The 22,575-nt window shown below is 38.8% G+C and overlaps 4 protein-coding genes across 5 annotated transcripts in view; all 4 read left to right on the forward strand.

The window, feature by feature from the left end:
• The window catches only part of LOC131699057 (solute carrier family 2, facilitated glucose transporter member 11-like), a gene marked incomplete in the record, with an annotated part of 4,304 nt that extends 4,085 nt beyond the window's left edge, over window positions 1-219 (forward strand). Inside the window, 1 exon segment of the mRNA XM_058994646.1 lies at window positions 1-219.
• A 93-nt stretch (window positions 220-312) lies between these two features.
• Window positions 313-2,365, forward strand: LOC131699058 (macrophage migration inhibitory factor-like). 2 transcript variants are annotated; one of them, XM_058994648.1, is made up of 3 exons: window positions 313-564; window positions 1,021-1,193; window positions 2,134-2,365. In XM_058994648.1, the coding sequence occupies exons 1-3, from the start codon at window positions 457-459 to the stop codon at window positions 2,198-2,200; spliced, it is 348 nt and encodes a 115-aa protein (XP_058850631.1). In that variant the 5' UTR covers window positions 313-456; the 3' UTR covers window positions 2,201-2,365. The 2 variants fall into 2 exon arrangements, with proteins under 2 accessions (XP_058850631.1, XP_058850630.1); XM_058994647.1 differs by having other exon boundaries at window positions 427-564; window positions 963-1,193.
• A 359-nt stretch (window positions 2,366-2,724) lies between these two features.
• On the forward strand, window positions 2,725-13,225 carry LOC117426146 (ATP-dependent RNA helicase DDX51-like). The gene is made up of 16 exons (XM_058994645.1): window positions 2,725-3,314; window positions 3,788-4,248; window positions 4,495-4,772; window positions 4,891-5,041; window positions 5,513-5,658; window positions 6,101-6,172; window positions 6,760-6,866; window positions 7,328-7,436; window positions 7,727-7,872; window positions 8,648-8,858; window positions 9,201-9,316; window positions 9,470-9,586; window positions 10,207-10,308; window positions 10,647-10,710; window positions 11,511-11,645; window positions 12,512-13,225. The coding sequence occupies exons 1-16, from the start codon at window positions 3,292-3,294 to the stop codon at window positions 12,536-12,538; spliced, it is 2,265 nt and encodes a 754-aa protein (XP_058850628.1). The 5' UTR covers window positions 2,725-3,291; the 3' UTR covers window positions 12,539-13,225.
• Window positions 13,226-15,086: 1,861 nt separating this feature from the next.
• LOC117427960 (glutathione S-transferase theta-3-like) lies at window positions 15,087-20,398 on the forward strand. Its single transcript, XM_034046380.3, has 5 exons — window positions 15,087-15,277; window positions 16,498-16,585; window positions 17,637-17,787; window positions 18,847-19,023; window positions 19,803-20,398. Exons 1-5 carry the CDS (start codon window positions 15,166-15,168, stop codon window positions 20,001-20,003), a joined length of 729 nt encoding a protein of 242 aa, XP_033902271.3. The 5' UTR covers window positions 15,087-15,165; the 3' UTR covers window positions 20,004-20,398.
• Window positions 20,399-22,575: the final 2,177 nt, after the last annotated feature.

The following is a 22,575-nucleotide window of genomic DNA, read 5'->3' on the forward strand; positions in this document are numbered from 1 at the left end:
GGTCATGATTATAGATTATATAGATGTTATAGCTAGAACCTTTTTTTTTGTTGCTATCACACTGGAGAAAAGTGAAACCATTTATCATCCTAATAAAGAATCGCAGACCCATGTATCAAAAACATCCTTTTACAGCACACAGCGGCTTTCGAACACGCACCTGATCTCATTCAAAACGGCAAATCATTAAAAAAATGCAAAAATAATAAAAATAATAAACTTGTGAAAAGCTGGTTATGTGGTGTTGTCTCTTTAAATGTAAGCCTCTCGCGAGCATGCGCTGCTGAACAAGATTGGGCTGAGCAAAGCCTTGTTCTGCCATTGGTCTGTTACAGCGGAGGAAGCCTCCGTCCCGCGGTGCTGCAGACACACGCACGCACTCAGGCAGCGCAGACAGTGGTCCATTTATATTCCACCCGGGTTAAGAGAAGCAGAAAATATCAACCTGCTGCAAACATGCCGATGTTCGTTGTGAAAACCAATGTCAGCAAAGATGCTGTCTCTGCGTCTCTGTTGTCAGAAGTCACACAGGAACTGTCGAAAGCAATGGGGAAACCTGCACAGGTATGTCCTGCAACTCATATGCAATGAAATAACGTTACATGACAAAGGCCAGGTAGTTTGATTACTGTCTCTCTAGATAACAATAATACAGTCAATGCAGTGCCTAGAAGTCTGACACAGTCGTGCCGGTTTGTCGTTACATAATAACTTGCCAGACTGCCTCTGTTGTGAGCGAGGGATTCGGACTGTACAAAAGCAGGGTGATTAACAGCTACAATTATCTGTGCAGCCAAGTAATGGGACATGAGAGACCTGGCGCTGTAAAATAATGCGTAGACGAGTCGATTAATCCCCCCGGGTTTTCAACTATAAAATTGCAAATTACAGTGTGACTACGGATTCGTAGTAGCAGTGATATGCCACGGCCTTTCCAGAATGTTCTTTATTTAATAATTCAGCACGTGCTTGTCAATGGGAGACATTGGGTGCAGCACAGATCATATTTGTCTTGTGCAGTACATCGCGGTGCACATCGCTACGGATCAGATGATGATGTTTGGAGGAAAGCCCGATCCCTGCGCTCTATGCTCTCTGCACAGCATTGGGAAGATCTCTGGCCAGGAGAACAAGCTGTACTCCAAGCTGCTGTGCGGTCTGATCAACAAGCACCTGGGGATCTCCGTGGACAGGTACAGCACCGCGATCAGCAACCTGCACGCTGCTCTTCACACTCGCGTTTCTTTACCTCTTATTAGTTTATGGACATTGACCTAGATTTTCCACTTGTCCTATTAATATTAAAATACCCTGTATTTTTAAACATATGTCACATACAATATGACAATGAATGAGTAAATATTAAACGAAGGAGTAAATATCTTCAGATTTTTTTAAAACGCTGGCGCTCACTTCTGTAAGGACACTTTGTTTTGCTCTGCAGCTCCAGAACTTAGGTCAAAACATATTAATACTGAACATAAAAAAAATAAGTAAAAATAATATTTGACTTTGTACAATAAGAACCGCAAAGAGACTAGTTCTTATAAAAATGAAAATATGCTTTGTCTTGATTTGTTATCCAGTACTGCTCTCTGTATTGGTTGAATCTATATCTAGAAGCTTTGATTCTAAAGTCCAAGCCTTTACTTAGTGATCTATTCAATTAATCTAAATGGTGGCAGATCTTACGCATTGAAAGAACCTCTGACAGTTTGACTGTCTTTAGTGGATTTTTGTCTTTAAAAGGCAAGATGACAGATTTGGGCCTAATGTCTTTATACAGTGGCAGTATTTAGTATATTGCATGATCTAATCCAGTTCCAGAGTGGCATTTGTTTTGTGAAAAAATAGGTTACCTGGAAATGCCAAACATTTAAAGAGTTCTAATGGTTCTTTACAGCGGGCGCTGTTCGAGTCTGGGGCTTGTGTTGAAATTAAACATTATTTGCAGTTATGCTTGTTCTCATCTTAAAAGAAGGAAACTAATTGGACTCCATTAGAACACTTAAAGTAAACTGGCAATGCTGCTGTCATGTGATTCAGTTATTTACTATGAAGACAATCTGCTCATGTGCTGTAGCGGGTGCATAACTATGTTAGCGCTGTATTTAAAACAATCTTCTATTTCAGGATCTACATTAATTTTGTTGACATGGACGCAGAAAACGTGGGCTGGAGCAACTCCACTTTTGGTTGAAGGAGTATTACCCTCAGCAGGACCAAGATGACAATCTTTCCTTTAGTGCTTACAGTGGCTGTACCAGAACATGTTAGTGTGATCATTCCCTGTTTAGAACTGGAGGAGTCCAAAGTACACACTGTCTTGCTTGCTTACGCATTGAATAAAATAAAAACCAACCGATTCGTTGTCTCTGTGATTTTAATATTCTTCAGAACTGAGCACATAGATTATAAAAACCCATACCACATTTATATAATCAAATGTATTGAACTTGTGTTACAGTGCTCAAAACAATATATTTAAATATACTTCAAAGATGATACTTAATCCATATGAAATACTGTACCAGTATTCAGTCACTGAATATTTATATTTTAAGCAATACTCTCAAGAACTAAAAAAAAAAAAAAGTAGCCTATTTGTAAGCAAATGTGATTCTCAATAACGTGAAAATATAAAATGGCTGTTAATATAAAACTTTAACTAACCCTGGTCATTACCAACTCTTTTTGTACTGGAAAAACTTTTGTTTATGTAACAGATCTACAGAAATAGTGAAGGTCTGTTCATATGCAGAAAGTCCACTAGATGGTAGAATTGTGCAACCTACCACCAAATATATTAGGCTGACGTCATCAACCAGCGCCAAAGCACAACATGTGAGGAGTTGATGGTAGCATGGTGTTTATCTGGCACATTGTTGGTTGAAAAATAAGCAAAGTAAGCCTTGGGCTCACACATAGGAGAAGCAGTTGGCTTTAACTTCAATAAATATATTGAAGTTAAAAATATGTTGATATAAGATGTTAAGGGTCGTTCCAGAACTGTCGCAGCTAATTGTAAATAAGTAATGGTATAACAAAGTGTATTAATGTTTTTATAATTCTAAAGGATATTCAACTAAATATACATATTTAGCACAAAGTCAACAAAAATCGCACCTCGTCTCGAGCGCTGCCGGTAAATCCGTGATATACAATATTATCGAAGACACTGCGAAGTTCTGGTCGGGAGATTAATCTGACATTACAAGGCATAATTCAAACGAAGATTGGTATTAATTTGCTGTATTTACACGGAAGAATTGAATTCGCCAAGCTGTTGAGATGGCCTTGTTTCTCATCAACAGGTAAGCATAATCTTGTTCTAAAATTGTGAAGCAAGCATGGGTGAAAAAAAAAACACTGCGTTTTGCTCATAGGTAGTTTGACAAAGGTGATATTTTCAGCATGGCACCACAGGGTAAGACTTTTCTGAAAACTATTTTTAACACTGCAGGGATGAAAATAAGACTCAAATTGCATAGCAGTTCGATCCATTCGTGGTTTTACTTTGAGTTTAATAAGACACACCTGTGCTTGTTTCTTATACACTGTGGCTAATCATGCACACAGTAAAACCTTATTTCCTTGCCTGTACTGCACGCGTCACTACATATTTAACAAAAAGTCACTAGGCTCTTTGAAAATGATTTATGCAGTTTTAAATAAGACCCAATTTAGAGGAAATGACAGTCCCTGGGATCACGTATTATACCAGCGTAAACTTTACATCATTCAATGGGGTATTGGTCCTGATTACAGTATTGATTTGTTTTGTAAGATACCTTGGAGATGAGGAGGATGTCCAGGAAGATGAAGCCGAGTGTCGCTCGAAAGCCTTGCTGGAGAGGCTGCAGGAGCGAGCAAAGGCCAGACAGCAGCAGCAGCAGCAGCAACAACATAGCCAAGAGACCACACCAGGCAGGAAGACAAGAGCAGACACAGACCCTGACCTGAGCGACAAGACAGGGAAGAAGAAGAAGAAGAAGCGAAAACTAGGGGCTCAGGAGGAGACTGAGGAAGAAGAAGGAAATAAGAGCAGTAGGAAAAAGAAAATCAAGTCTCTGCAGGTTGATTCGGACACACCGGAGCAGACAGAGAAACAGGTTAAGAAGGGGGATGTGGACTCTGCTGGAGAGACGGATCAGACTGAGAAGAGGGTAACTGTGAAGAAAAAAGAAAAAAGGAAAAAGGAAGCAACAAAAACCAGGAGAACAGAAGTGGAGGAGGAAAATGAAACTGGTACCATTATGTTAAGTTTGTAAAATTAAATGTCTGGCATCAATTTTCAGTTCATAGTAGGTTTACCCTGCTTTTGATGCTGTTCAGAGTGTGTTCCTATTGTAAACAAAAAAAAAAAAAAATCAAGAAACTTAAGTTTCCTTGTCCAGCATGTGTAAAAATCTAAAAGTTTGAGTTTTTTCCATAATATACTGTTTTTTTCTTATTATAATTTTTATAATCAACCCAAGTTTGTTTTATTTAAAGAACAAGAAGACAATGTAAAAGAATTGGCTGAAGAAAAGAAAACACCAGCAAATAAACAAAAAAACAGTCAGCAGAAATCCAAGCAAGAGTCGGGTGATCAGAATGTAGAAATGGATACAGACGGTGAGGAGGAGGATGAGGAAGGAGGGGGCAGTGATGAGGGGGAGAACAGTGAAGAGAAGAAAGAAGAGAAAACCCTTGATCAGAGCGCAAATAAGGTGCCCCCCCAGTCCACACTCACAATCCTGGGAGGCTTTGAACAGAAAGCTGTGCAGAAGGTATTTCAAATCTCAAAAGTGTAGCCGTGTGATTTAGTGAGTCTGCATAACAACATAAACTGTATATTAAGGATTATAGCTGCATTATAATTCAAACTGTCTGTATTTTGCATCACAGGTTCAAAGGGTTCTGCCACAGTGGCTGGCCCAGCCTAATCTAGTCCAGAGGGATATCAAGAAGAACTTGATACCTATCGGAGATGTCCCAGGAATCTGCCCCAAACTCCTGACGAAACTCCAAAGCAATGGGATCCAGCACTTCTTCCCAGGTGGGTGAGGGGGTTGCATGCAGCTCAGAAAATACCACATCCACTCCTGAGGTTCAGGATTTCCCTTGTTTAGGTATGCCATTGAAATTACCAGGTGCCAGGAGGTTGTATAACTTACAAGTTAGTAAGTTACAAAACACAAAAAAGCAGTGTCAATTTAAAGATTTAGATCAACAGTGCATCAGTATTCGCAGCAGGAGGCACTGTACCCTTGAAAAACTACAGTAGCTGGTAGGAAGTAATACTCTGGTTAATGTGCAGCTTTCCCACTGTTTTGCTGAAACTGTAAGACAAACCTGTGCTTAATTCAAAGAAGTTTAGCATTGAGTCAAATAAGAATCAGGACGATGAGTTCAAGTGTTGGGGTTCTGGCTTAGCTATGATTGCATTTGCATGTGCATAAATATGTCATTAAAAACCACCTTGCTAAGACACCTCTGAATTTCTGTCGTTTGTATCTGTTTGCTGCAGTCCAGGCAGAATTGATCCCAGCTGTTTTGGAAAGTGCGCTGCACGGGCTACTGATTGGCAGGGGTGGCTACAGACCCCGAGACATCTGCGTTTCGGCGCCAACAGGAAGCGGCAAGACTCTGGCTTTTGTCATCCCGGTTGTTCAGGTAGAATGTATTCTGTATTCGTGTATGTGATTGATTTGAGTTGCTTTTAAAGCAAGGCTATTGGGGTGTAACCTCTGTCACCAGATAGCAAGTGTTGCTGACATTCTTTTCAAGAGTAAACAGCTTTAAATTGCAATTGAACACTTTTACTTTAAGGACATGCCTTACCTTTAAACTACACACTGAGTGCAATCAGTCTGAGAGCTCTTGCTCAAATATATCTGTGTATACTTTTGGCTTCTGGGGAGAGCATTCATGCAGTTGTTTCTATCTTTGGTTTCCATGTCCGCAACATATTATGCACGGATGCAGTGTTTTGCCAATAACAGAAAATGTAACGAAGGAAGCTTAATACACTATAGCTTTGCTGTTAGAAAATATAATTCAAACTATTTTTCTCATCACTTATATCTCAGTGTTGATAATTGTGCCTCTCCTGCAGGCTCTGTTGGAGCGGGTTATCTGTGAGGTGCGGGTTCTAGCAGTGCTGCCAACCAAGGAACTGGCACAGCAGGTACAGTACAGTGCAATATGATACAGTGCAATACAATACAGTGCAATACAATACAGCCAGCACTCATGTAGCACCTTTCCTGTCAAGCAGCAATACAATAAGAGTTCTGCTTTTTAACAAAATAATGTAATAATATATATTAAGTACCGAACAGGCTTATATTTAGAGGGACTGCCTGCCTTTTAATGTGTCCTTTATTGTGTGTTCTTTAAGCTACAAAACTTAATTAGCAGGTAATTGAGCAACTGCATTAGTAGTGAATGGGAAAAACTTAAAAACATGCAAGGAAGTTTTGTCTGTTAATTTGAGTTGCCATAAAATATTTGACCTGAAACTTTGCAAGTCACTTACTGTGTTGTAGTTATTGCCAGTGCGGCTTTGGGGTTGGTTGATTGATGCATATTTTACTGAATACATTCAGTCTCTAACTTCAAACATCCATGCATAAAATGTTTAGTAATATTACAGGAAACCAGGTAGCATGACTGGGGAGTGTTGAGTGAGATCTTACTCAGTGTAATACAGCACACGTTGCAAGGCTGCAGTTGTAGAAGCTGTGTGTTTGTGTGACTCTGCTATCTCCACAGGTGTGTAAGGTGTTCCATACGTACACCGATGGGACCGGCTTGAAGGTCGTCATGGTTGCAGGGCAGAAATCTTTCGCTGTGGAGCAGGCCTCCCTTGTCCAGAACATGTAAGAGAATTTAACTAAATACTCTTGAGGTATTTTGACAGCAGTAAAGAATGACAACCGACACATATGACTTCAAATTGATAATTTCTCTCAAATGTTAGAGGTATCTTAGTGGGTGTTAACAGAAAACGAAAGATGACCAATTAAGGGTTTGGAAATGTTTGAACCAACAACAAAAAAAAGCAATCTGAAGGTGCAGAGTAATTTCTGAAATGCATATTCATTTGAGCAGACAAAAACAAGCAATTAGCTGAAGATTCTTGCAGTAGTTATTTAGGGCCAAATTCAGACTGATCTGATACATCTCCATATAAAGACCAGTGGAGACGTATTCTGATCAAGAGGGCTCAGTTTGGCTATGCAATGGAAACAAGGGATTAGTCTGTGTACTAGGTTTCTCTGATTGAAGATCAATCTCAGATCATGGAATAAAAATGCTGTCTATCTTTTCACTAATGCAGCACTGGTGGGTGCCGTAGCCTGGCTGATATAGTGGTCGCCACCCCGGGCAGGCTGGTCGATCACATTGATAAAACTCCCGGATTCAGCCTACGACAGCTCCGCTACCTGGTGAGTAAACCCTGCTTTATTACTTGACAAATCAAGAGAAGCTACCGCACCCTGTTTTAAAACAAATACATTGCTTTGTGTTTTGTACATATTTATAATGTAAGTGTGGTGCTGTAAACCGCTACCTCCCATCTGTTTTTTCTGTTTGTTTTTTTTAACTAATGTATCACTGTACGTGGCAGCCTTTAGTAGTGATCTTATGGAACAATTATTAGCCATTTAAGTTTGCGATGGGAATAGCCACATTAGTGAATGGCTTTTGCTCCTAAGTGATTTGGCTCTTCATACAGATCATAGATGAGGCGGACCGGATGATCGACAGCATGCACCAGGACTGGCTGAACTACGTGGTGAAGGAGGTGTACAGAGCACAGGGAAGCCTGGAGCTCGGCTCGCTCTTCAGGAGGGCAGAGCCTGGCCCTGTCACAGCAGCAAGGTCAGCGTTGGAGATGGGTCCTCCCATGGAAACGTGATGCTTGTTACATTGCAGAAGTCCTCAATATCAGAAGCCCAAGAGTATTTGGTGATCAAAGTTGTATTAAAATGGAACCGTCACAATGAGTAATCTTGGGCTTGCCGTTAGTCTGAAATCGATGGCTGATCAGTGTAACGGATGTGCATTTCCATGGAGTGACTCTGTTTATCCCCTCTGTACAGTGTCTTACAGCACCCCATACGATTCGTCTGTAATAGGACCCCAGCAATTAGCAGGGATTACATTGAGGTTTAGTAAATAATGGGAGATGCTACCGTGCCAATTCCGTTAACAGAGTTTAGTAATGTAATCCAAGTGAAAACCCCAAAGCTAATCCATTGAACTCAGGAAGTGAGATTTCAGTCAATCCAGATTACATCATCAAAGGGATCGTTTACTCTTATTAGTTTATTCTTTCCTGTTTCTCAGCAGGATTGTATTTTTTTTCACCACATAAATGTTCTTTAACAAACAAGGAAATCAGCCACCTATGTCTTTGAAAGGCTTTTTTTTTTTTTTTTTGCTGCAGCTGTATTTTGTAATTACACAAGTTTGTTTGATAATTGCAAAAGTTTGACAATGGCATTGTTTTAACAAGTCTTACAGTGCAAAGACAAAAAAAAAACATATGTCCTTTCTGTGTTCGTATTGGCTGATCATGCATCCCTGTTCTGGATTCTAGAAGGCATGTCAATAGTTGCCCTGACCCCTGTGTTATGCTGTGTTCTCTCCCCAGCCTGTGGCAGCCCCAGATACCCCTCCAGAAGCTGATGTTCTCTGCCACCCTGACGCAGAACCCTGAGAAGCTACAGCAGCTGGGCCTGCACCAGCCTCGTCTCTTCACCTCCGTCCACAGCGAGAAGCAGCGGTCAGGGCAGGGCTTTGAGCCTCATAGGACTGCCTCCGGACAGACCGAGGAGAAGTTCAACTTCCCCCAGGGACTCACTGTGAGCACTCCCAGCCGTCCGATTTTTTTAAATTTGCGTTAACTTCAAAATAGTTTTACTGTCTTTAACTGCACAGGGAATCATTGTAATTGATTGTTTTTTAGATCCCAAAACAAATATGCAGAGTTTACATGCTAACATTAATGGGGTTTAGAGGACTCAATGTTCCTGAAACTGCGCTCCAAATAACCCCCCAGCCCAGTTCCAGTAGAAACTAGTTTAGATGCATACGTAAAGGATTTGGATATTGATTGATCAGACGGGTAGCTTGAATTGGATTAGATGCATATAAACCATGTAATAGTGTCACTGACTCAGCATCCCTTTCCTCTTGTGTTACAGGAGTACTATGTCCCGTGCAATCTTAACAACAAGCCCCTGATTTTACTGCACTTCCTACTGAGGCTGAAGTTCAACCCTGTGCTGTGCTTCACAAACTCCAGAGAAGCTTCACACAGGTGTGTTAGCCAGCTCTAGTCCCTGCTTGAGGCATGTCAGCCCCTGCTGCAATCATATTTTTAACATAGCAGGAGGTGCAACACAGTGTAGTCATCTGTCTTTGTCTTTGTTTGAGTTAATAGGTTACATCTGCATTATTGCTTCCTTTGCAGACTGTACCTGCTGGTCCGTTCATACGGGGGAGTGGCGGCGGCTGAGTTCTCATCTCGTCTGAGTCCCAACGAGAGGAAGAAAACGCTGAAGGAGTTTGAGCAGGGCAAAATCCAGCTGTGAGTAGCCCATGTACATGAGAGGATACGAGATGCTTCTAAATGCATCACTCAACCAATTAGTTACAAAAGCATAGTAACATGGTAATAAAGATCCATGATGTGGTACGGAACAGAAAAGCAGGAGCACTTATGTTTATTTATTTATTTAAATTGCTCTTGCTGCAGTGATTTAGAGGACAGATCTCAAGCCCCAGTGCACTAGAGCAGCCATTTTGAAAAGAGCTTTGAAACAGACTTTAAAGTTAGAAGTGTAAAAAGTTGTCAGGATGTTAACAATGAAAAGAAAAATGACAGGTATGTTATTTAAACAGTTGTAACAGCACGTGGGGACTACGTGTAACACTATATTTTTTCGGAACCCCACTAATTACTCTTTAAGATGAACTGTTTTCCCTCAGCGGACACCTGTAGGTAATCATTTAAAGACATGCAGACTGGGGTGAGACTTATCACTGGTTTTATAACTCCTGTAATAAGTATGATCCATTACAATGTGCCTGATTGCTTCAGTTGCTAACTGATTGCTCTTACCAGTTTCTAATAGAGATTTTCACTTTAACCTTTTACACTTTTTTTCTTTTACAAGAGACCAAAAAATATTATTTGTCCACAAACAGGTTAATCAGCACAGATGCCACAGCCAGAGGAATTGATGTTGACGGTGTGAAATGTGTTATTAACTACGATGCTCCACAGTTTATCAGGACATATGTTCATCGGTGAGAGCATTGATAATCTTAACACAAACGAGCATGCAATTTCATTAAACCCTTGTAAGCTGTATAATTAAAGTTAGTTGGTTAATAAATCAGCTATTAAGTAGCATATTGGTAATGTTTAGCCTGTTTGTACTGCTTCTCATATTGGTTGTGTGGGATTTTTTAACCCTTTGGTTATCGCCAAGCAGCAACACATAGCAACAATTTTTGACAACGTGCAGTGACCTTAATGCCAACCTCTGCCTCGTACATTCCCCTTCGCTTACACACCTGGGGATGCATGTTCTTTGTTCTCATTTCTAGTTTTATTAATAGCCCCTTGTGGCTCTGTTTCACAGAGTGGGAAGGACAGCACGTGCAGGGAAGGCTGGGCTGGCCTTCACACTCCTCCTGGGAGTGCAGGTGAGTGCCAGTGCTTTTGAGAATCAGTGAACGTTAAGATCATACGGTACAGGTGCTCACAGAAATGGTCTAATGTCCCCTAGATACGCAGTCTGTTTACAAATCTCATGAAGGGGCACTGCGTTCAACACATTTCTGTATATATTTACACTGGCTGAAGACTGTGTCTCGTGAGAGAAATGCTATTGTGTAAACACAGAAGCTTTTATAATACATGTATCTTACTGTGCGTCTAAGAGTAGAAACTTTATTTTGAGCTCAGATGCTGTTGGTTCTTACTGTAACAGCCTTTGAAATTACTAGTCAGAATTACAGTTATGCACACTCAAGATTTTTCTTCCTATAACAGTAGAGGATGAAAAATTATCCAAAAAGCTGCAGTATCGGCCACAGTTGTTCTACTAATGAAACATTTAGCTAAAATGTTTGTCTGTGTGATTTATTTAGTTGTAGTGCTGCCTCAGATTAATTGAGCTGTGATTTGAACACACAGGAGGCCATACCCAGTGTTCAGAGCCCTGCCTTACATTTCTTTTGCAGCAGTCAAGACCATCTATGTCAAACGTTCTGTCTGTCATGTTATCTATTGTAATACTAACCAGGGATGGAAATAAGACCCCCATTGCATAGCGGTTTGATCCATTCCTAGTTATGCTACGAGTTTAATCAGACACACCTGAGCTTGTTACCTATACACTGGGGCTGATCAAGCTCGTATCAAAACCTGGAAAAGTTGAAACTGCTATGCAGTAGGAGTCTTATTTCCATCCCTGCTGACAAAGTGCATGCTGTTTCTTCAGGAGAAGAATTTCCTTCAGATGCTGAGGGATGCTGGCAGCCCTGGAGTGCAGAAACAATTAATCAGACATGAAAATCTGAAGCCACTCATTCCACAGTATGAGAATGCCCTTGAGGAGCTCCACAGCATTATTAAGGTAGCTACTGTGCTTGGATTTTAAAGGCTTCTTGTCATCACATACAAGAGGATGTAAGAAATGCAACATTTTGTTATGTGGTATTTCTTATTGATTTTATTTTTTTTACATCCACTAGAGCATGGGTTCTCAATGCCGGTCCTGGGGACCCCCTGTGTCTTCTGGGTTTCATTCCAACTGAGCTCTCAGTTACTCAACTAGACCCTTAATTGAACTGATCATTTGCTTAATTAGATCTTTTTTAATTGTTTTCAGCTCTTGAAGTTACTTATAAAATGTTATAGCTAACTTGAAATCTGCAACTGTTTCAGAGCTAAAAACAAGTAAAAAGGTCTAATTCAGCAAGTGATCCGTTCAGTGAAGGGTAAAGTTAAGTAGTTGAGAGCTGGGTTGGAATGAAAACCAGCAGACACGGGGTCCCTAGGACCGGGTTTGGGAAGCCCTGCCCTGGAGGCAGAGAGGCACAGGCTTATAGTCAGACTCAGGTATACCAGCTGTACTTGGAGAGAAGTCATGTTTGAGAACTGGATTGAAGCGATGGGTTTTTTAAGCATATGAATTTTGTGGGGTGTGATAACTGAACTAGACAGTTATATACAAAGTGATTCATAACAAGAAGAATACATAACTATTTTAATATGCATACCAAGTTGCTCTATAAGTAACCGTTTGAGTATTATTATTATTATTACAGGTTTGTATTTACTTTTGACTTGTACTGTAGTTTGATATGCAGTCAGACTCCTATGACTAAAACCTACATAATACCTGAGGAATAGCAGAACATGAGCTGCCTGTCTGCGTGATTGCATTCACTGTTCAGTGGTTTCTGATGCTTAAGCGTGCTTTTGTTGTTTTAAAAACAGGAGGAAAGAGCCATGAAGTATACTTGAACACCCCATCAGAAGATCAAGAGTTCAAATATAGAAGAAAAGTAAAAGGTGTTGTTCTGTTTGTCGTTTGTTAAATTTGTTATACTGCATACAAAAAAAAATACTGTAGATTTGTATTATTGTTTTTTTGAATAAAGGTGTCAAACGCAGAAGCAAAAGAAACAGTGCTACCGTTCAGTTATATACTGCTCTGATATACATTATTAACGCAAATATTGTAAAAACATTCTCTTTGGTTAAAGGGTTCTTTGAGAACTTAGAATAAACTTCTAACCCTGGACTGAAAAATATGTTTTTCATTAATCAAAATGGGGCCTATGTTTCTTGCAATAACAATCAGAATATCTGTCATTATTATTTTTTTAGTAAAAAAAAACAAAACACTTTCCTTTTATAAACTGCAGAATTTTTCACTCTTTTTTTCATACTCAGCTGCCTGAATATGAAAGGGTTTGTTGTTTTATGATATATAATATACAAATTGTGCAACATCGCTGTATTGAGACTGCAAGCTCAGCCATCTGTCCTGGGTTTATTTAATGGATAAAAGTGTCCAAGAACAGGAGTTAACCCTGAATGTAAATCCTTAAACTCATAAACCTGCTTTATTGCAGATGATTTATAGGCATGTTATTATTGTTTTTAATGATGTTAACAAGAGGGTCAATAAATCATGCATGAGGAAAAGATATAGTTAGTGTGGTGTGTTTAGATCATTCACATATACCCCATTAGCTGAAAGTCAGTTATGAAATGATTAAACCACTCCTAATTGAGTACTGTTAATTACATTCATTAGCTGCCTGTGCCAGCTTGTCTAACTAACTCTAAATTCAGGTTATTGAAAGTCATCCTGCCTTGGAAGACCTCCAAGCAACTGTACTGTGCTTTTTGAGAAATGCTGGCTGCGTATTATTATTATTATTATTATTATTATTATTATTATTATTATTAATAATGCGTACAATCTGTGCAGCATTTAACCCAAATACCACAGATGAAAACCAGAGCACAGATTCTTCCAGACTGTATTTCACACCAAGATACTGTTTACTAGTTCAGACATCTGATGAGAGCCCTAGCCAGGGATTCAAGTCAGTTTGTCTTGCAATACAACAGTCCAAAATCCTGTCCAGCTGTTAATAAAAGAATGCTAACAAATGCTTCAATTTAGATTATTACTGATCCCCCCTGTTACTGTGCTGAGAATAGTTAGATTCTTCACTCTTACGTTAATTCATGATATGTAAATATATTAAATATAAAGCTATAGATAATCAGCTGTATCCTGGTACCTTTGCTGGTCTGATTGCAGCTAGACCATTGGATTGACATTATTATTATTATTATTATTATTATTATTATTATTATTATTATTATTATTATTTAGTGATTTAGCAGACATTTTTATCCAAAACTACTTACAGAGACTTGGGGGTGAACTATGTCTCACATACAATTGAGCCTTGGGTTTACATCTCATCCAAAGGACTGAACACAAGGAGGTTAAGTGACTTGCTTAAGATCAATCAAAAAGACTTTTACATACAGTGGAGTGGTTTATTGAGCTATATGTGTGTGGTGAATTGTGGGGGGAGATACTGAATTAGTGGCTTTTGAGACCCTATTTAACCACTGAGCAGGGACAGCACAAGCAGTGACAATGCTCTTCCCTGCATTGGCCTCATGAGAGACTAATTCCATTCCGTATTGCAAGCCGAGTTTGTTTTTAAGTATTTATCAAATATGTTATAATAAACAGATGTTGGACAGGTCTTTTGTCCCGTTTTTCACCTATTGAGGGGTATGTAAAGTCATCTTCAATATCAAGGCCACATACATTTGTTGTCTGTTTGATCTTTTTAGGTGTCTCGTGAAGTGCCTGGGAAAAGCTTCCAGTAATAATATAAATTAAACTATGCATGAAGAAAATGGGTATATAAAAACCCATATGGAAAGAATTATAGCCTAAGCAAGGAAGACTGCAGTTTCTGTATTGCCTCAGTTAGGCTCAGGCTTGGGTCCTGCTTATTTTTTCTGTGTGATCTCTGCTCTGATATGCCATGAGAAAAAGTATGCGGAACACTATTTAACTGCTTAAATTCTGCTTCCTGTTAGTTGTAGGATGGATTTGAGCAACTCCAGTCTTGTAGAAAAGCAGTCCAGATGTGAATGTAGAGTTATGTTGAAATGTTAAATTAATGCATTTGTATTTCTCAAAAGTATTTTAAAATCATTAATAAATTGTGTAATCAGCATGACAAGTACACGTTAAGAAATTCCTTTCCAGTGGAGAAAAAAAGATACATAACATTTCTGTAAACATTTTGTGTTATGTTTGCTGCATAGTAGGATGTTACGATGTGAATGCTCACATAGCTATATTCTCATAACTACATTTGACTTTTTATGTTCATACATAATTATACGACTTGTGGTTAGACCGCATTGGTTCCTGTTGAACTGGTGTATGTGGGTTTTTAAATTCACGTATTTAAATATTCTAGAAAGAGGAGGGGCTTGTACGGTTTGTTAACTGTGTGAAAGTGGACGAACTTTTTTTTTTTTTTTTGACTAAACCATTGTTCTCTGCAGTTGTTGGAAAAAAGGTCTAACTTAAATTAAAAATGGTACTAGAACTATATTTAGATCTGTATTCCCAGCCATGCAGGTCTGTTTACATCTTTGCCAAGAAAAACAACATCCCTTTTGAGTTTAAGCAGCTGTCGCTTTCTGAAGGTAAGTTATTTGTGGTTTGTTGTATACTTATTTGTAGTTTGCTGTGATGCTGTCCACACATTCAGATTTTGACTATAGACTTACTTTTCGTAATTGGGTGTATATATATATATATATATATATATATATATATATATATATATATATATATATATATATATATAGGCACACAATGTGTAATTATTTTGTGAGTTGTGTTTATGTACTTATGTACCTAGTTCGTGCATAACTAGAAGTCATTACTTTGCAATATATTTTCACACTTCACGCATATATCCCGTATATATTTTCGTTTGCAGAAATGAGGAAACATTAACGCTTTCCCTCATTGTCATTAACTATTGTTTTGTGTGTGTAGTTGATGTAAAATGTAGTCATTCGCGTACAGTACTTTGCAAAACAAAGGCGTTCATGCAACAGTAATCTCAAATGCATTTGTACACGTAATGGTTTTGTAAGCACGCAATGTTGTAAAGAATCATGGTTGTTTTAATTGTTCAGTTTGTGGACCTTACAATACCCTTTATACAAAATAATGGGTGCATTTTGTTTGCCTTTTTACAAAGTAGTTGAACGGAATCGTGTAGGTCTTTAGAATCAATCCGCCTCGTTTTACTATATGCCGCATTCTGTCTGAACAGTATCCTGCTTTCACTATGCTTATCCGTTTCTGGGTCGCGCCATGCAAATGCAGTGTTATGTAATGTTATACATTAGAAATCTTATTGATTTCAGACTACTGGCAAACCCAAGACGTTTTGCTGAGCATGGGTATTAGAATAATCACCACAACACTTTGGAGCTTGCCGTTCTGATAATGACGTATCATTTTCATAGAACTGGATCAAATAATTAGATTTAGACATTACCTTGATGTCCACTATACAGACAGACATTGTCGTATATACACTTACAAGAATACATTTGCTTGAAATATGAAAAAACAAATATCATTGGGACCGAACTGTTAAATTGGTCAGTGGTGAAGTCATCCACACACCTAAAGGAAATTTCATAACGAAGTAGATTACTTCCTCTTTGACTCGTGGGCGTAATAATAAAGAATTGCTTCAGATGCATAATAGCTCTCTGAGTTAAGGGCTTTGAGGAGTACTCTGGCGGTTCCTTGTAGAGATGGGAAAAGGACATTAATTCAGTGAATTCCTGGCTGTACAGAGGCTTAAAATGACGTTTCTCTATTTGCATGTCCTTTATTCCAGGTCAGCACTATAGTGAAGAATTCGGGAAGATTAATCCTCTGAGGAAAGTTCCAGCCATGAAAGATGGCGACTACCAGCTGGCTGAAAGGTATGCCTTGCTAAAAGGCAGACAAACGTTTTATACTCCATAATGCCTGTGGCAAAAAAATAATAGTAATAATAATACAATAGGACTTTGTAGCTCTCTGTGCACGGTTTGAGTGGAGACAGGTGTCTGGGCCAGTGTTGAAGGTTCATGTGATTTGTGCCACTATAGCAGGTCTGTTGCTTGTCACAATAACTTTTTTGGGCCAGTCAGTGGGGCTTCCTTTTCCCAGTGTAATTTCCTCGATGTATGGGGCTGACAGATTTTTGAGACAGTGTGTCATATCTGAGAAATATTAGCCCATGCCCCTGAAAACTGAAAACTAAGATTTAGTTCCACCCAGACTTTAGTATATATAATCTCGGCTGGAAATAAGACTCATATTGCATAGCAGTTTCACCCATTCCAGGTTTTACTAAGAGCTTGATCAGCCACAGTATATAGATCACTCATAGTAAAACCAGTAATAGACCAAACTGCTGTGTAATGGGAGTTTTTTTTTATTTTTTATCCTGTATAATAAATGTGGAGTTTTAATATTCACAGCACTTATTGTTATTGTCTTTTTTATTTTTGTTGTATTTTTATTTTATGGTAAATAGTATGAGGTTTCCATGGGCGCTATTACCGCCTTTGTATCCTGCCTGCTTGTGTTGTTTAGACAGAATTATATCCTGTATTGTGATTCATACAGTCACACCCAGTCAGCCTAGAATAATATGTTAGTGTTGTGAGATATGGCATCAAAAAGCGTGTTCATCTTCTTTTGAATTTGGTTGTTGAAACATGCTTTCTTTACCAGACCTTGTACTTGTTCTGTAGCATGCTGTGGTTATTTCACTCATGAGAATGCCCGTAAACATCAGGGCTATTCATCCGTCTTCATTAGTGGAATAACAACATTACTTCATGAACGTTGATGGCATATCAGCTATATACTGATATTACAGAATGGCAGTCTACCCCAAAAAACGCTGCACATTCTTCTATTTAAAGGAATCTCTCCTATCTCAATGTGAAATGTTTCTTTTTTTTTTTCTTTACGGTGTTGCAGCATTGCAATCCTGTTGTATATGTGTCGGAAGTTCAAGACCCCAGACCACTGGTACCCTTCAGACCTGCAGAAACAAGCCAAGGTGGATGAGTATCTCTCCTGGCAGCACGCAGCAATCAGAGCCCCTGCCTCGAAGCTCTTCTGGTTCAAGGTATCTGAGCCCAGTTACCTTCATGCCACAGTGCAGAGAAGAATGTTACACATGACCTGCTTGTACAGATATCGATTTTAGTGATCTAATCTGTGCTGGATTAATACTGCCACTTGTCAGATTTATTAACCTCCATTTTTCCAGACCTTATCCACTGTATTTAAATCACATTTGTTAATGTTAATAAGTGGGTCAGTAAATCGACCACGGGGGTAGTTTAGATAATGTATCTGTGGTTTTCATTTATCTGTTCCTACTTCTAATCTAGTGTGGTGGCTGAATAATGTATGTTTAATTTAGAATTTTAATAAAATGACAGATTAAAGGAATGAGTCTCAAATGAAAGCCTTGGTGTGGCAGAGCAGGGCTCTGCCCTTGGGAATACTGGCAGGGATGGAGTTAAATTCTCCTCCCTGCCCAGGTTGATTGCATCAGGTGGGACCAATCAGTTAATTATTCAATTAAGGACCCAGCCACCTGGCATAAAAGGAGGCCTCAGCCTCCCATTAGGGAGAGTTCTAGAAGGAGAGGAAGAAAGAATGTTTTTGTGTGTGCTGTGTTTTTGTTTTTGAAACCAGTGAAGGCAACGCCCAGCCTGGAAGCTTTATTTGTAAGTTTTGTTTTGTGTGTATTTTCTGTTTGAAACCTTTTTGTTTGGCCCTGTTTATTTTGTATTTTTGTTTATTAAAAAACTTTATTTTGAACTTTCAAACTGTCTCTGAGTCTCAACCTCTGTCATCCCTGTTACATTTGGTGTCAGAAGCGGGATAACGCCACCTGGAGGCTCAGGGCAGTATTTTTTTTGTTTTTGAATTTTGTGAGTAGGTTTGTTTTTTTTGTTTTTTTTGTTTTTTTTTTTGAATAAAAAAAAAAAAAAAAATACAAAATAAACCGGCACAAGGGCCAACCAAAAAGGTTTCAAACAGAAAATACACACAAAACAAATAAAGCTTCCAGGCTGGGTGTTGCCTTCACTGGTTTCAAAAACAAACACTGTCACTGCCAGCCCATGCCATCCTAATATGTGATCGAGGGACCACTCTTGTCTCCCTTATACAGCTGATGATGCCCTTTATAACTGGCAATAACACCCCGCAAGCTAAGATGGATTCCACATTGGAGGAACTGAACGCATCACTGCAGCTGTTTGAGGAGAACTTTCTGCAGGACAAAAACTTTATCGTGGGCCAGGAAATCTCCCTGGCAGACATTGTCGCCATAGTAGAGCTAATGCAGGTAGGTTGTGCTGTGTGAGAGATGAGGCCAGTGGGGAGATGAAGCATTGACTTTGATGTATTTCACAATAGAAATAGTCTCTCGTTGTATTTCAGTTGTAGCTATTTCAGTGAACTTTATATATGGCCCACCTGAGCTTTCCAACTCTTTGGTGTCTAAGCTTGGATTAGACTAAGCTCAAAGTAAAACCTGGAATGGCTCAATCTCCTACAGAATGGGAGTCCTATTTCGTTCACTGTATTTTAAACCGCCTAATCACTTTTACTTGAATTTAACAACACAAAGTGACTAACAGAAAAAAAAAGCCAGCAGTTTTTATTGTTTTTGTTTTGGGGTATGTGAAGAGGATTCTGGTGTATTTAAAATTGTTCCTTTGTAAATCATGAAGTTGAGTAATGTGGGAAATCAGTACAGACAACCGCATCTGGCACTAAACGTAAGGTGGTTGTTTTTAGTGGTTAATCAGGGACAAAACGTCCGCGTAAGTAGCCACTAGTCTGCTATCACAAGGCAGGGAATGTTATTTATTATAGGTAGTATTAGTCTTGAAGTGATTGAAATGTATTCCTATTAAAGTACATAGAGCTGACAACATTATTCCAGTAAGTCCAACCTAATATGTACTGGCAGCACTACTTCTGTTTTACATGTTCCATTCTAAAACATTTTTTTCTTGGTAATTTTCAGAAACTATCAATGAATTGTCATTAATACATGTCATTCAGATTTGGACATTAAAAACGCCTGTCGTTTTGTTTCTGTGTCCCTTCCTAACAAAGCCTCTTGGCTCCGGTCTGGATATCTTCGAAGGCAGGCCGAAGCTGACTGCGTGGCGGGAGCGGGTGAAAGCCAACATCGGAAAGGAGCTCTTTGACGAAGTTCATGAGCTCATATTGAACGCCGGGGATCTGCCCAAGAAAATGGAGCAGTCGGTTATGCTGCCGCATCTCAAAACCAGGCTCCAAAAAATGTTAAGTTAAAACCGGACCCTGTTCTGTGTGCACCGTATATGCGCCAGGTTCGGTTTTTATTGTGTAACCAGGATGAGTTGTATTATTTTTTTTGGATAAATATAGATACACAAATACCCATATACAAGAAGTTGACGGCATACCAAAGTTGTTTTTTGTACACTCTCTGTGTGTGTGTATACTACTACTGTATGCAGTGTTCTCCCAGTAACTAGTGTTAATAGTGTGTATGTGTGTGTGTGTGTGTGTGTGTGTATATATATATATATATATATATATATAAACATGCTGTACATTGTTGCATATTGACTAGAGTGCAGTGCAGCAGGGTTCCAGCGGGATATTTTCACACATTTGTAACCTGGAAAACTCGTGTTTCACAATAAAACTTTATAGAAACAAAAGCTGCCAGCAGTGATTTTCTTTTCAGAGTTTCTGTGGTACTGAAACTTCCTCTAATGGTTTACCACAGTACTTTAGCACTGAATTTGTGCACTTTCCCCATGCTCATACTATGCATGTATCATAGTTTAGCCTGGGTTGACATGTTTACTGATATGCTTTACCATACCTCCCTATTCTTTCCAATGCTCACCTTTGAGATACTGGAATCATGGAGGTACGACGCTGTATTGTGTGTGAGAGTTGAGTTTTAAAGTCCCGCAGTCATGTATTGCACAACAAATTAATACATTATTTATATAAATGTATCTACCCAATAGATTCCTTTTTATAAATCATTATTCTTGTAAGAAAAATGAAATGTCTGGCCCTGAATATAAGTATTAATAATAGTAAATATGCCAGCTATCCCTCAGCTTGTATGATGATCTGTGCATTCTTGTAGCAATACCTGTTTCAATACACCCTCCTATCTCTATACCTATCAGCAGCAGCTGTTTTGAATTTGATTCCACTTCAGTGAACACAGTCTGATTTTTAGGTCTGCTGAAATGTTCTTGAATAACTATAACACAATACTATTATTATTATTTGTTTATTTAGCAGACGCCTTTATCCAAGGCGACTTACAGACGCAAGGGTGTGTGAACTATGCGTCAGCTGCAGAGTCACTTACAACTACATCTCACTCAAAACACGGAGCACAAGGAGGTTAAGTGACTTGCTCAGGGTCACACAATGAGTCAGTGGCTGAGGTGGGATTTGAACCAGGGACCTCCTGGTTACAAGCCCTTTTCTTTAACCACTGGACCACACAGCCTCCTATAAGTATACTACTACATGTAGAGATACCTGAAGAAACTCAATGCATCCAATGACAAATGACACTAAATGTCAATGGGCTGTATTTTCAAAGCTTTTACTCCAGTCTTTAATTAACTCCTATTTTGAGGTCAAATGTATGTTCATTGTACAAAACTAGAACCAAACAACTAAGGAATACAATCAGATTTCTCTTAAGCACACTCAAGATGTTTTTCTCATTTTGTAACATTCACATGATTTTTTTTCTCCTTTAAAAAAAATAGCAGTGAATTGAAGACTGGAGGGTAACACTTTGAAAATATCGCCCAGTGTCCTTAAATGATTTGTACAGTTTTACTGAACCCTTTGTAGATATTGCCGTACTCCTGCTAGCACTGCTTCAAATGGGCATGCATGAAATCTCCTCTAACAATCTGCTTGCAGGACCATATCCCATTGAGTGAGAGTTCCTTAACTTCTGGCTAAGGGTTCCTTCATCATCCAGCACATTTCAATTCAGAGCCTGGTAACTCAGATTGAGAACATCTCTGATAATAATAGAGCTCTTCAACTAAAGAAACAAATGTGTCATCATTTTAAAGCTGCAATTCAAAAGCAAAGCAAATTGATAAAAGTGAGTAAGTGCACACTAGATTCACTTTAGAAAAGCAGTGCGTTCAGCACAAAGACGACTGCTTTTAAACAATTCTTCTAACAGGTGAGCAAATCTTAATGGATCTTGTCTTTTTTTAATGCATGTATAGTAAGTTTAGTCATGGAGTTAGTGTTTAAGGTGCAATACATCTTGGCTACATTCATATTTGTACTACGTTATAATTTCCGATGATTTGAACTTTGCACTTACTGGGACAGCCTAAGCTTTTTCCTGACGTGAGCTAACTTGTGAATTGATGTTTTGCTAAGGTAATGACGCTTGTAATAGTGTGAGAGAAACAGCCATAGTTTGCATGACCCTTTGCTGGTTGCAGCTGGTATTCTGAAGGCTGCTAGCTTTTTATTTGCATATCATGCTAGCTTTTTATTTGCATATCAAATGATCCATGTACCATATTTACATACAATCTTTTGACTGACTGATGAACAGTGGATTCAATTAAAACATCCTCCTGAAGCAACCACATCATTTGTATATGCTATATATATATAATTATTATTATTTATTTCTTAGCAGACACCCATATCCAGGGGGACTTACAATTGTTACAAGATATCACATTATTTTTATATACAATTACATTTTTTTTTACACATTATTTTTACATACAATTACCCATTTATACACTTGGGTTTTTACTGGAGCAATCTAGGTAAAGTACCTTGCTCAAGGGCACAGCAGCAGTGTCCCCCACCTGGG

Source organism: Acipenser ruthenus, chromosome 21 (assembly GCF_902713425.1).
Source record: "Acipenser ruthenus chromosome 21, fAciRut3.2 maternal haplotype, whole genome shotgun sequence".
In the NCBI taxonomy this organism is placed as follows: Eukaryota; Metazoa; Chordata; class Actinopteri; order Acipenseriformes; family Acipenseridae; genus Acipenser; species Acipenser ruthenus.

Coding starts and splice junctions, on each gene's coding strand:
- LOC117426146 (XM_058994645.1), top strand. CDS start 3,292: ATGGCCTTGTTTCTCATCAACAG. Junction 5,042..5,512: donor GATCCAGCACTTCTTCCCAG/GTGGGTGAGGGG, acceptor TGTTTGCTGCAG/TCCAGGCAGAATTGATCCCA. Junction 9,317..9,469: donor TCCAGAGAAGCTTCACACAG/GTGTGTTAGCCA, acceptor CTTCCTTTGCAG/ACTGTACCTGCTGGTCCGTT.
- LOC117427960 (XM_034046380.3), top strand. CDS start 15,166: ATGGTACTAGAACTATATTTAGATCTGTATTCCCAGCCATGCAGGTCT. Junction 15,278..16,497: donor GCAGCTGTCGCTTTCTGAAG/GTAAGTTATTTG, acceptor CCTTTATTCCAG/GTCAGCACTATAGTGAAGAA. Junction 19,024..19,802: donor CCATAGTAGAGCTAATGCAG/GTAGGTTGTGCT, acceptor TTCCTAACAAAG/CCTCTTGGCTCCGGTCTGGA.
- LOC131699058 (XM_058994647.1), top strand. CDS start 482: ATGTCAGCAAAGATGCTGTCTCTGCGTCTCTGTTGTCAGAAGTCACAC. Junction 565..962: donor CAATGGGGAAACCTGCACAG/GTATGTCCTGCA, acceptor TTAATAATTCAG/CACGTGCTTGTCAATGGGAG. Junction 1,194..2,133: donor CTGGGGATCTCCGTGGACAG/GTACAGCACCGC, acceptor CTTCTATTTCAG/GATCTACATTAATTTTGTTG.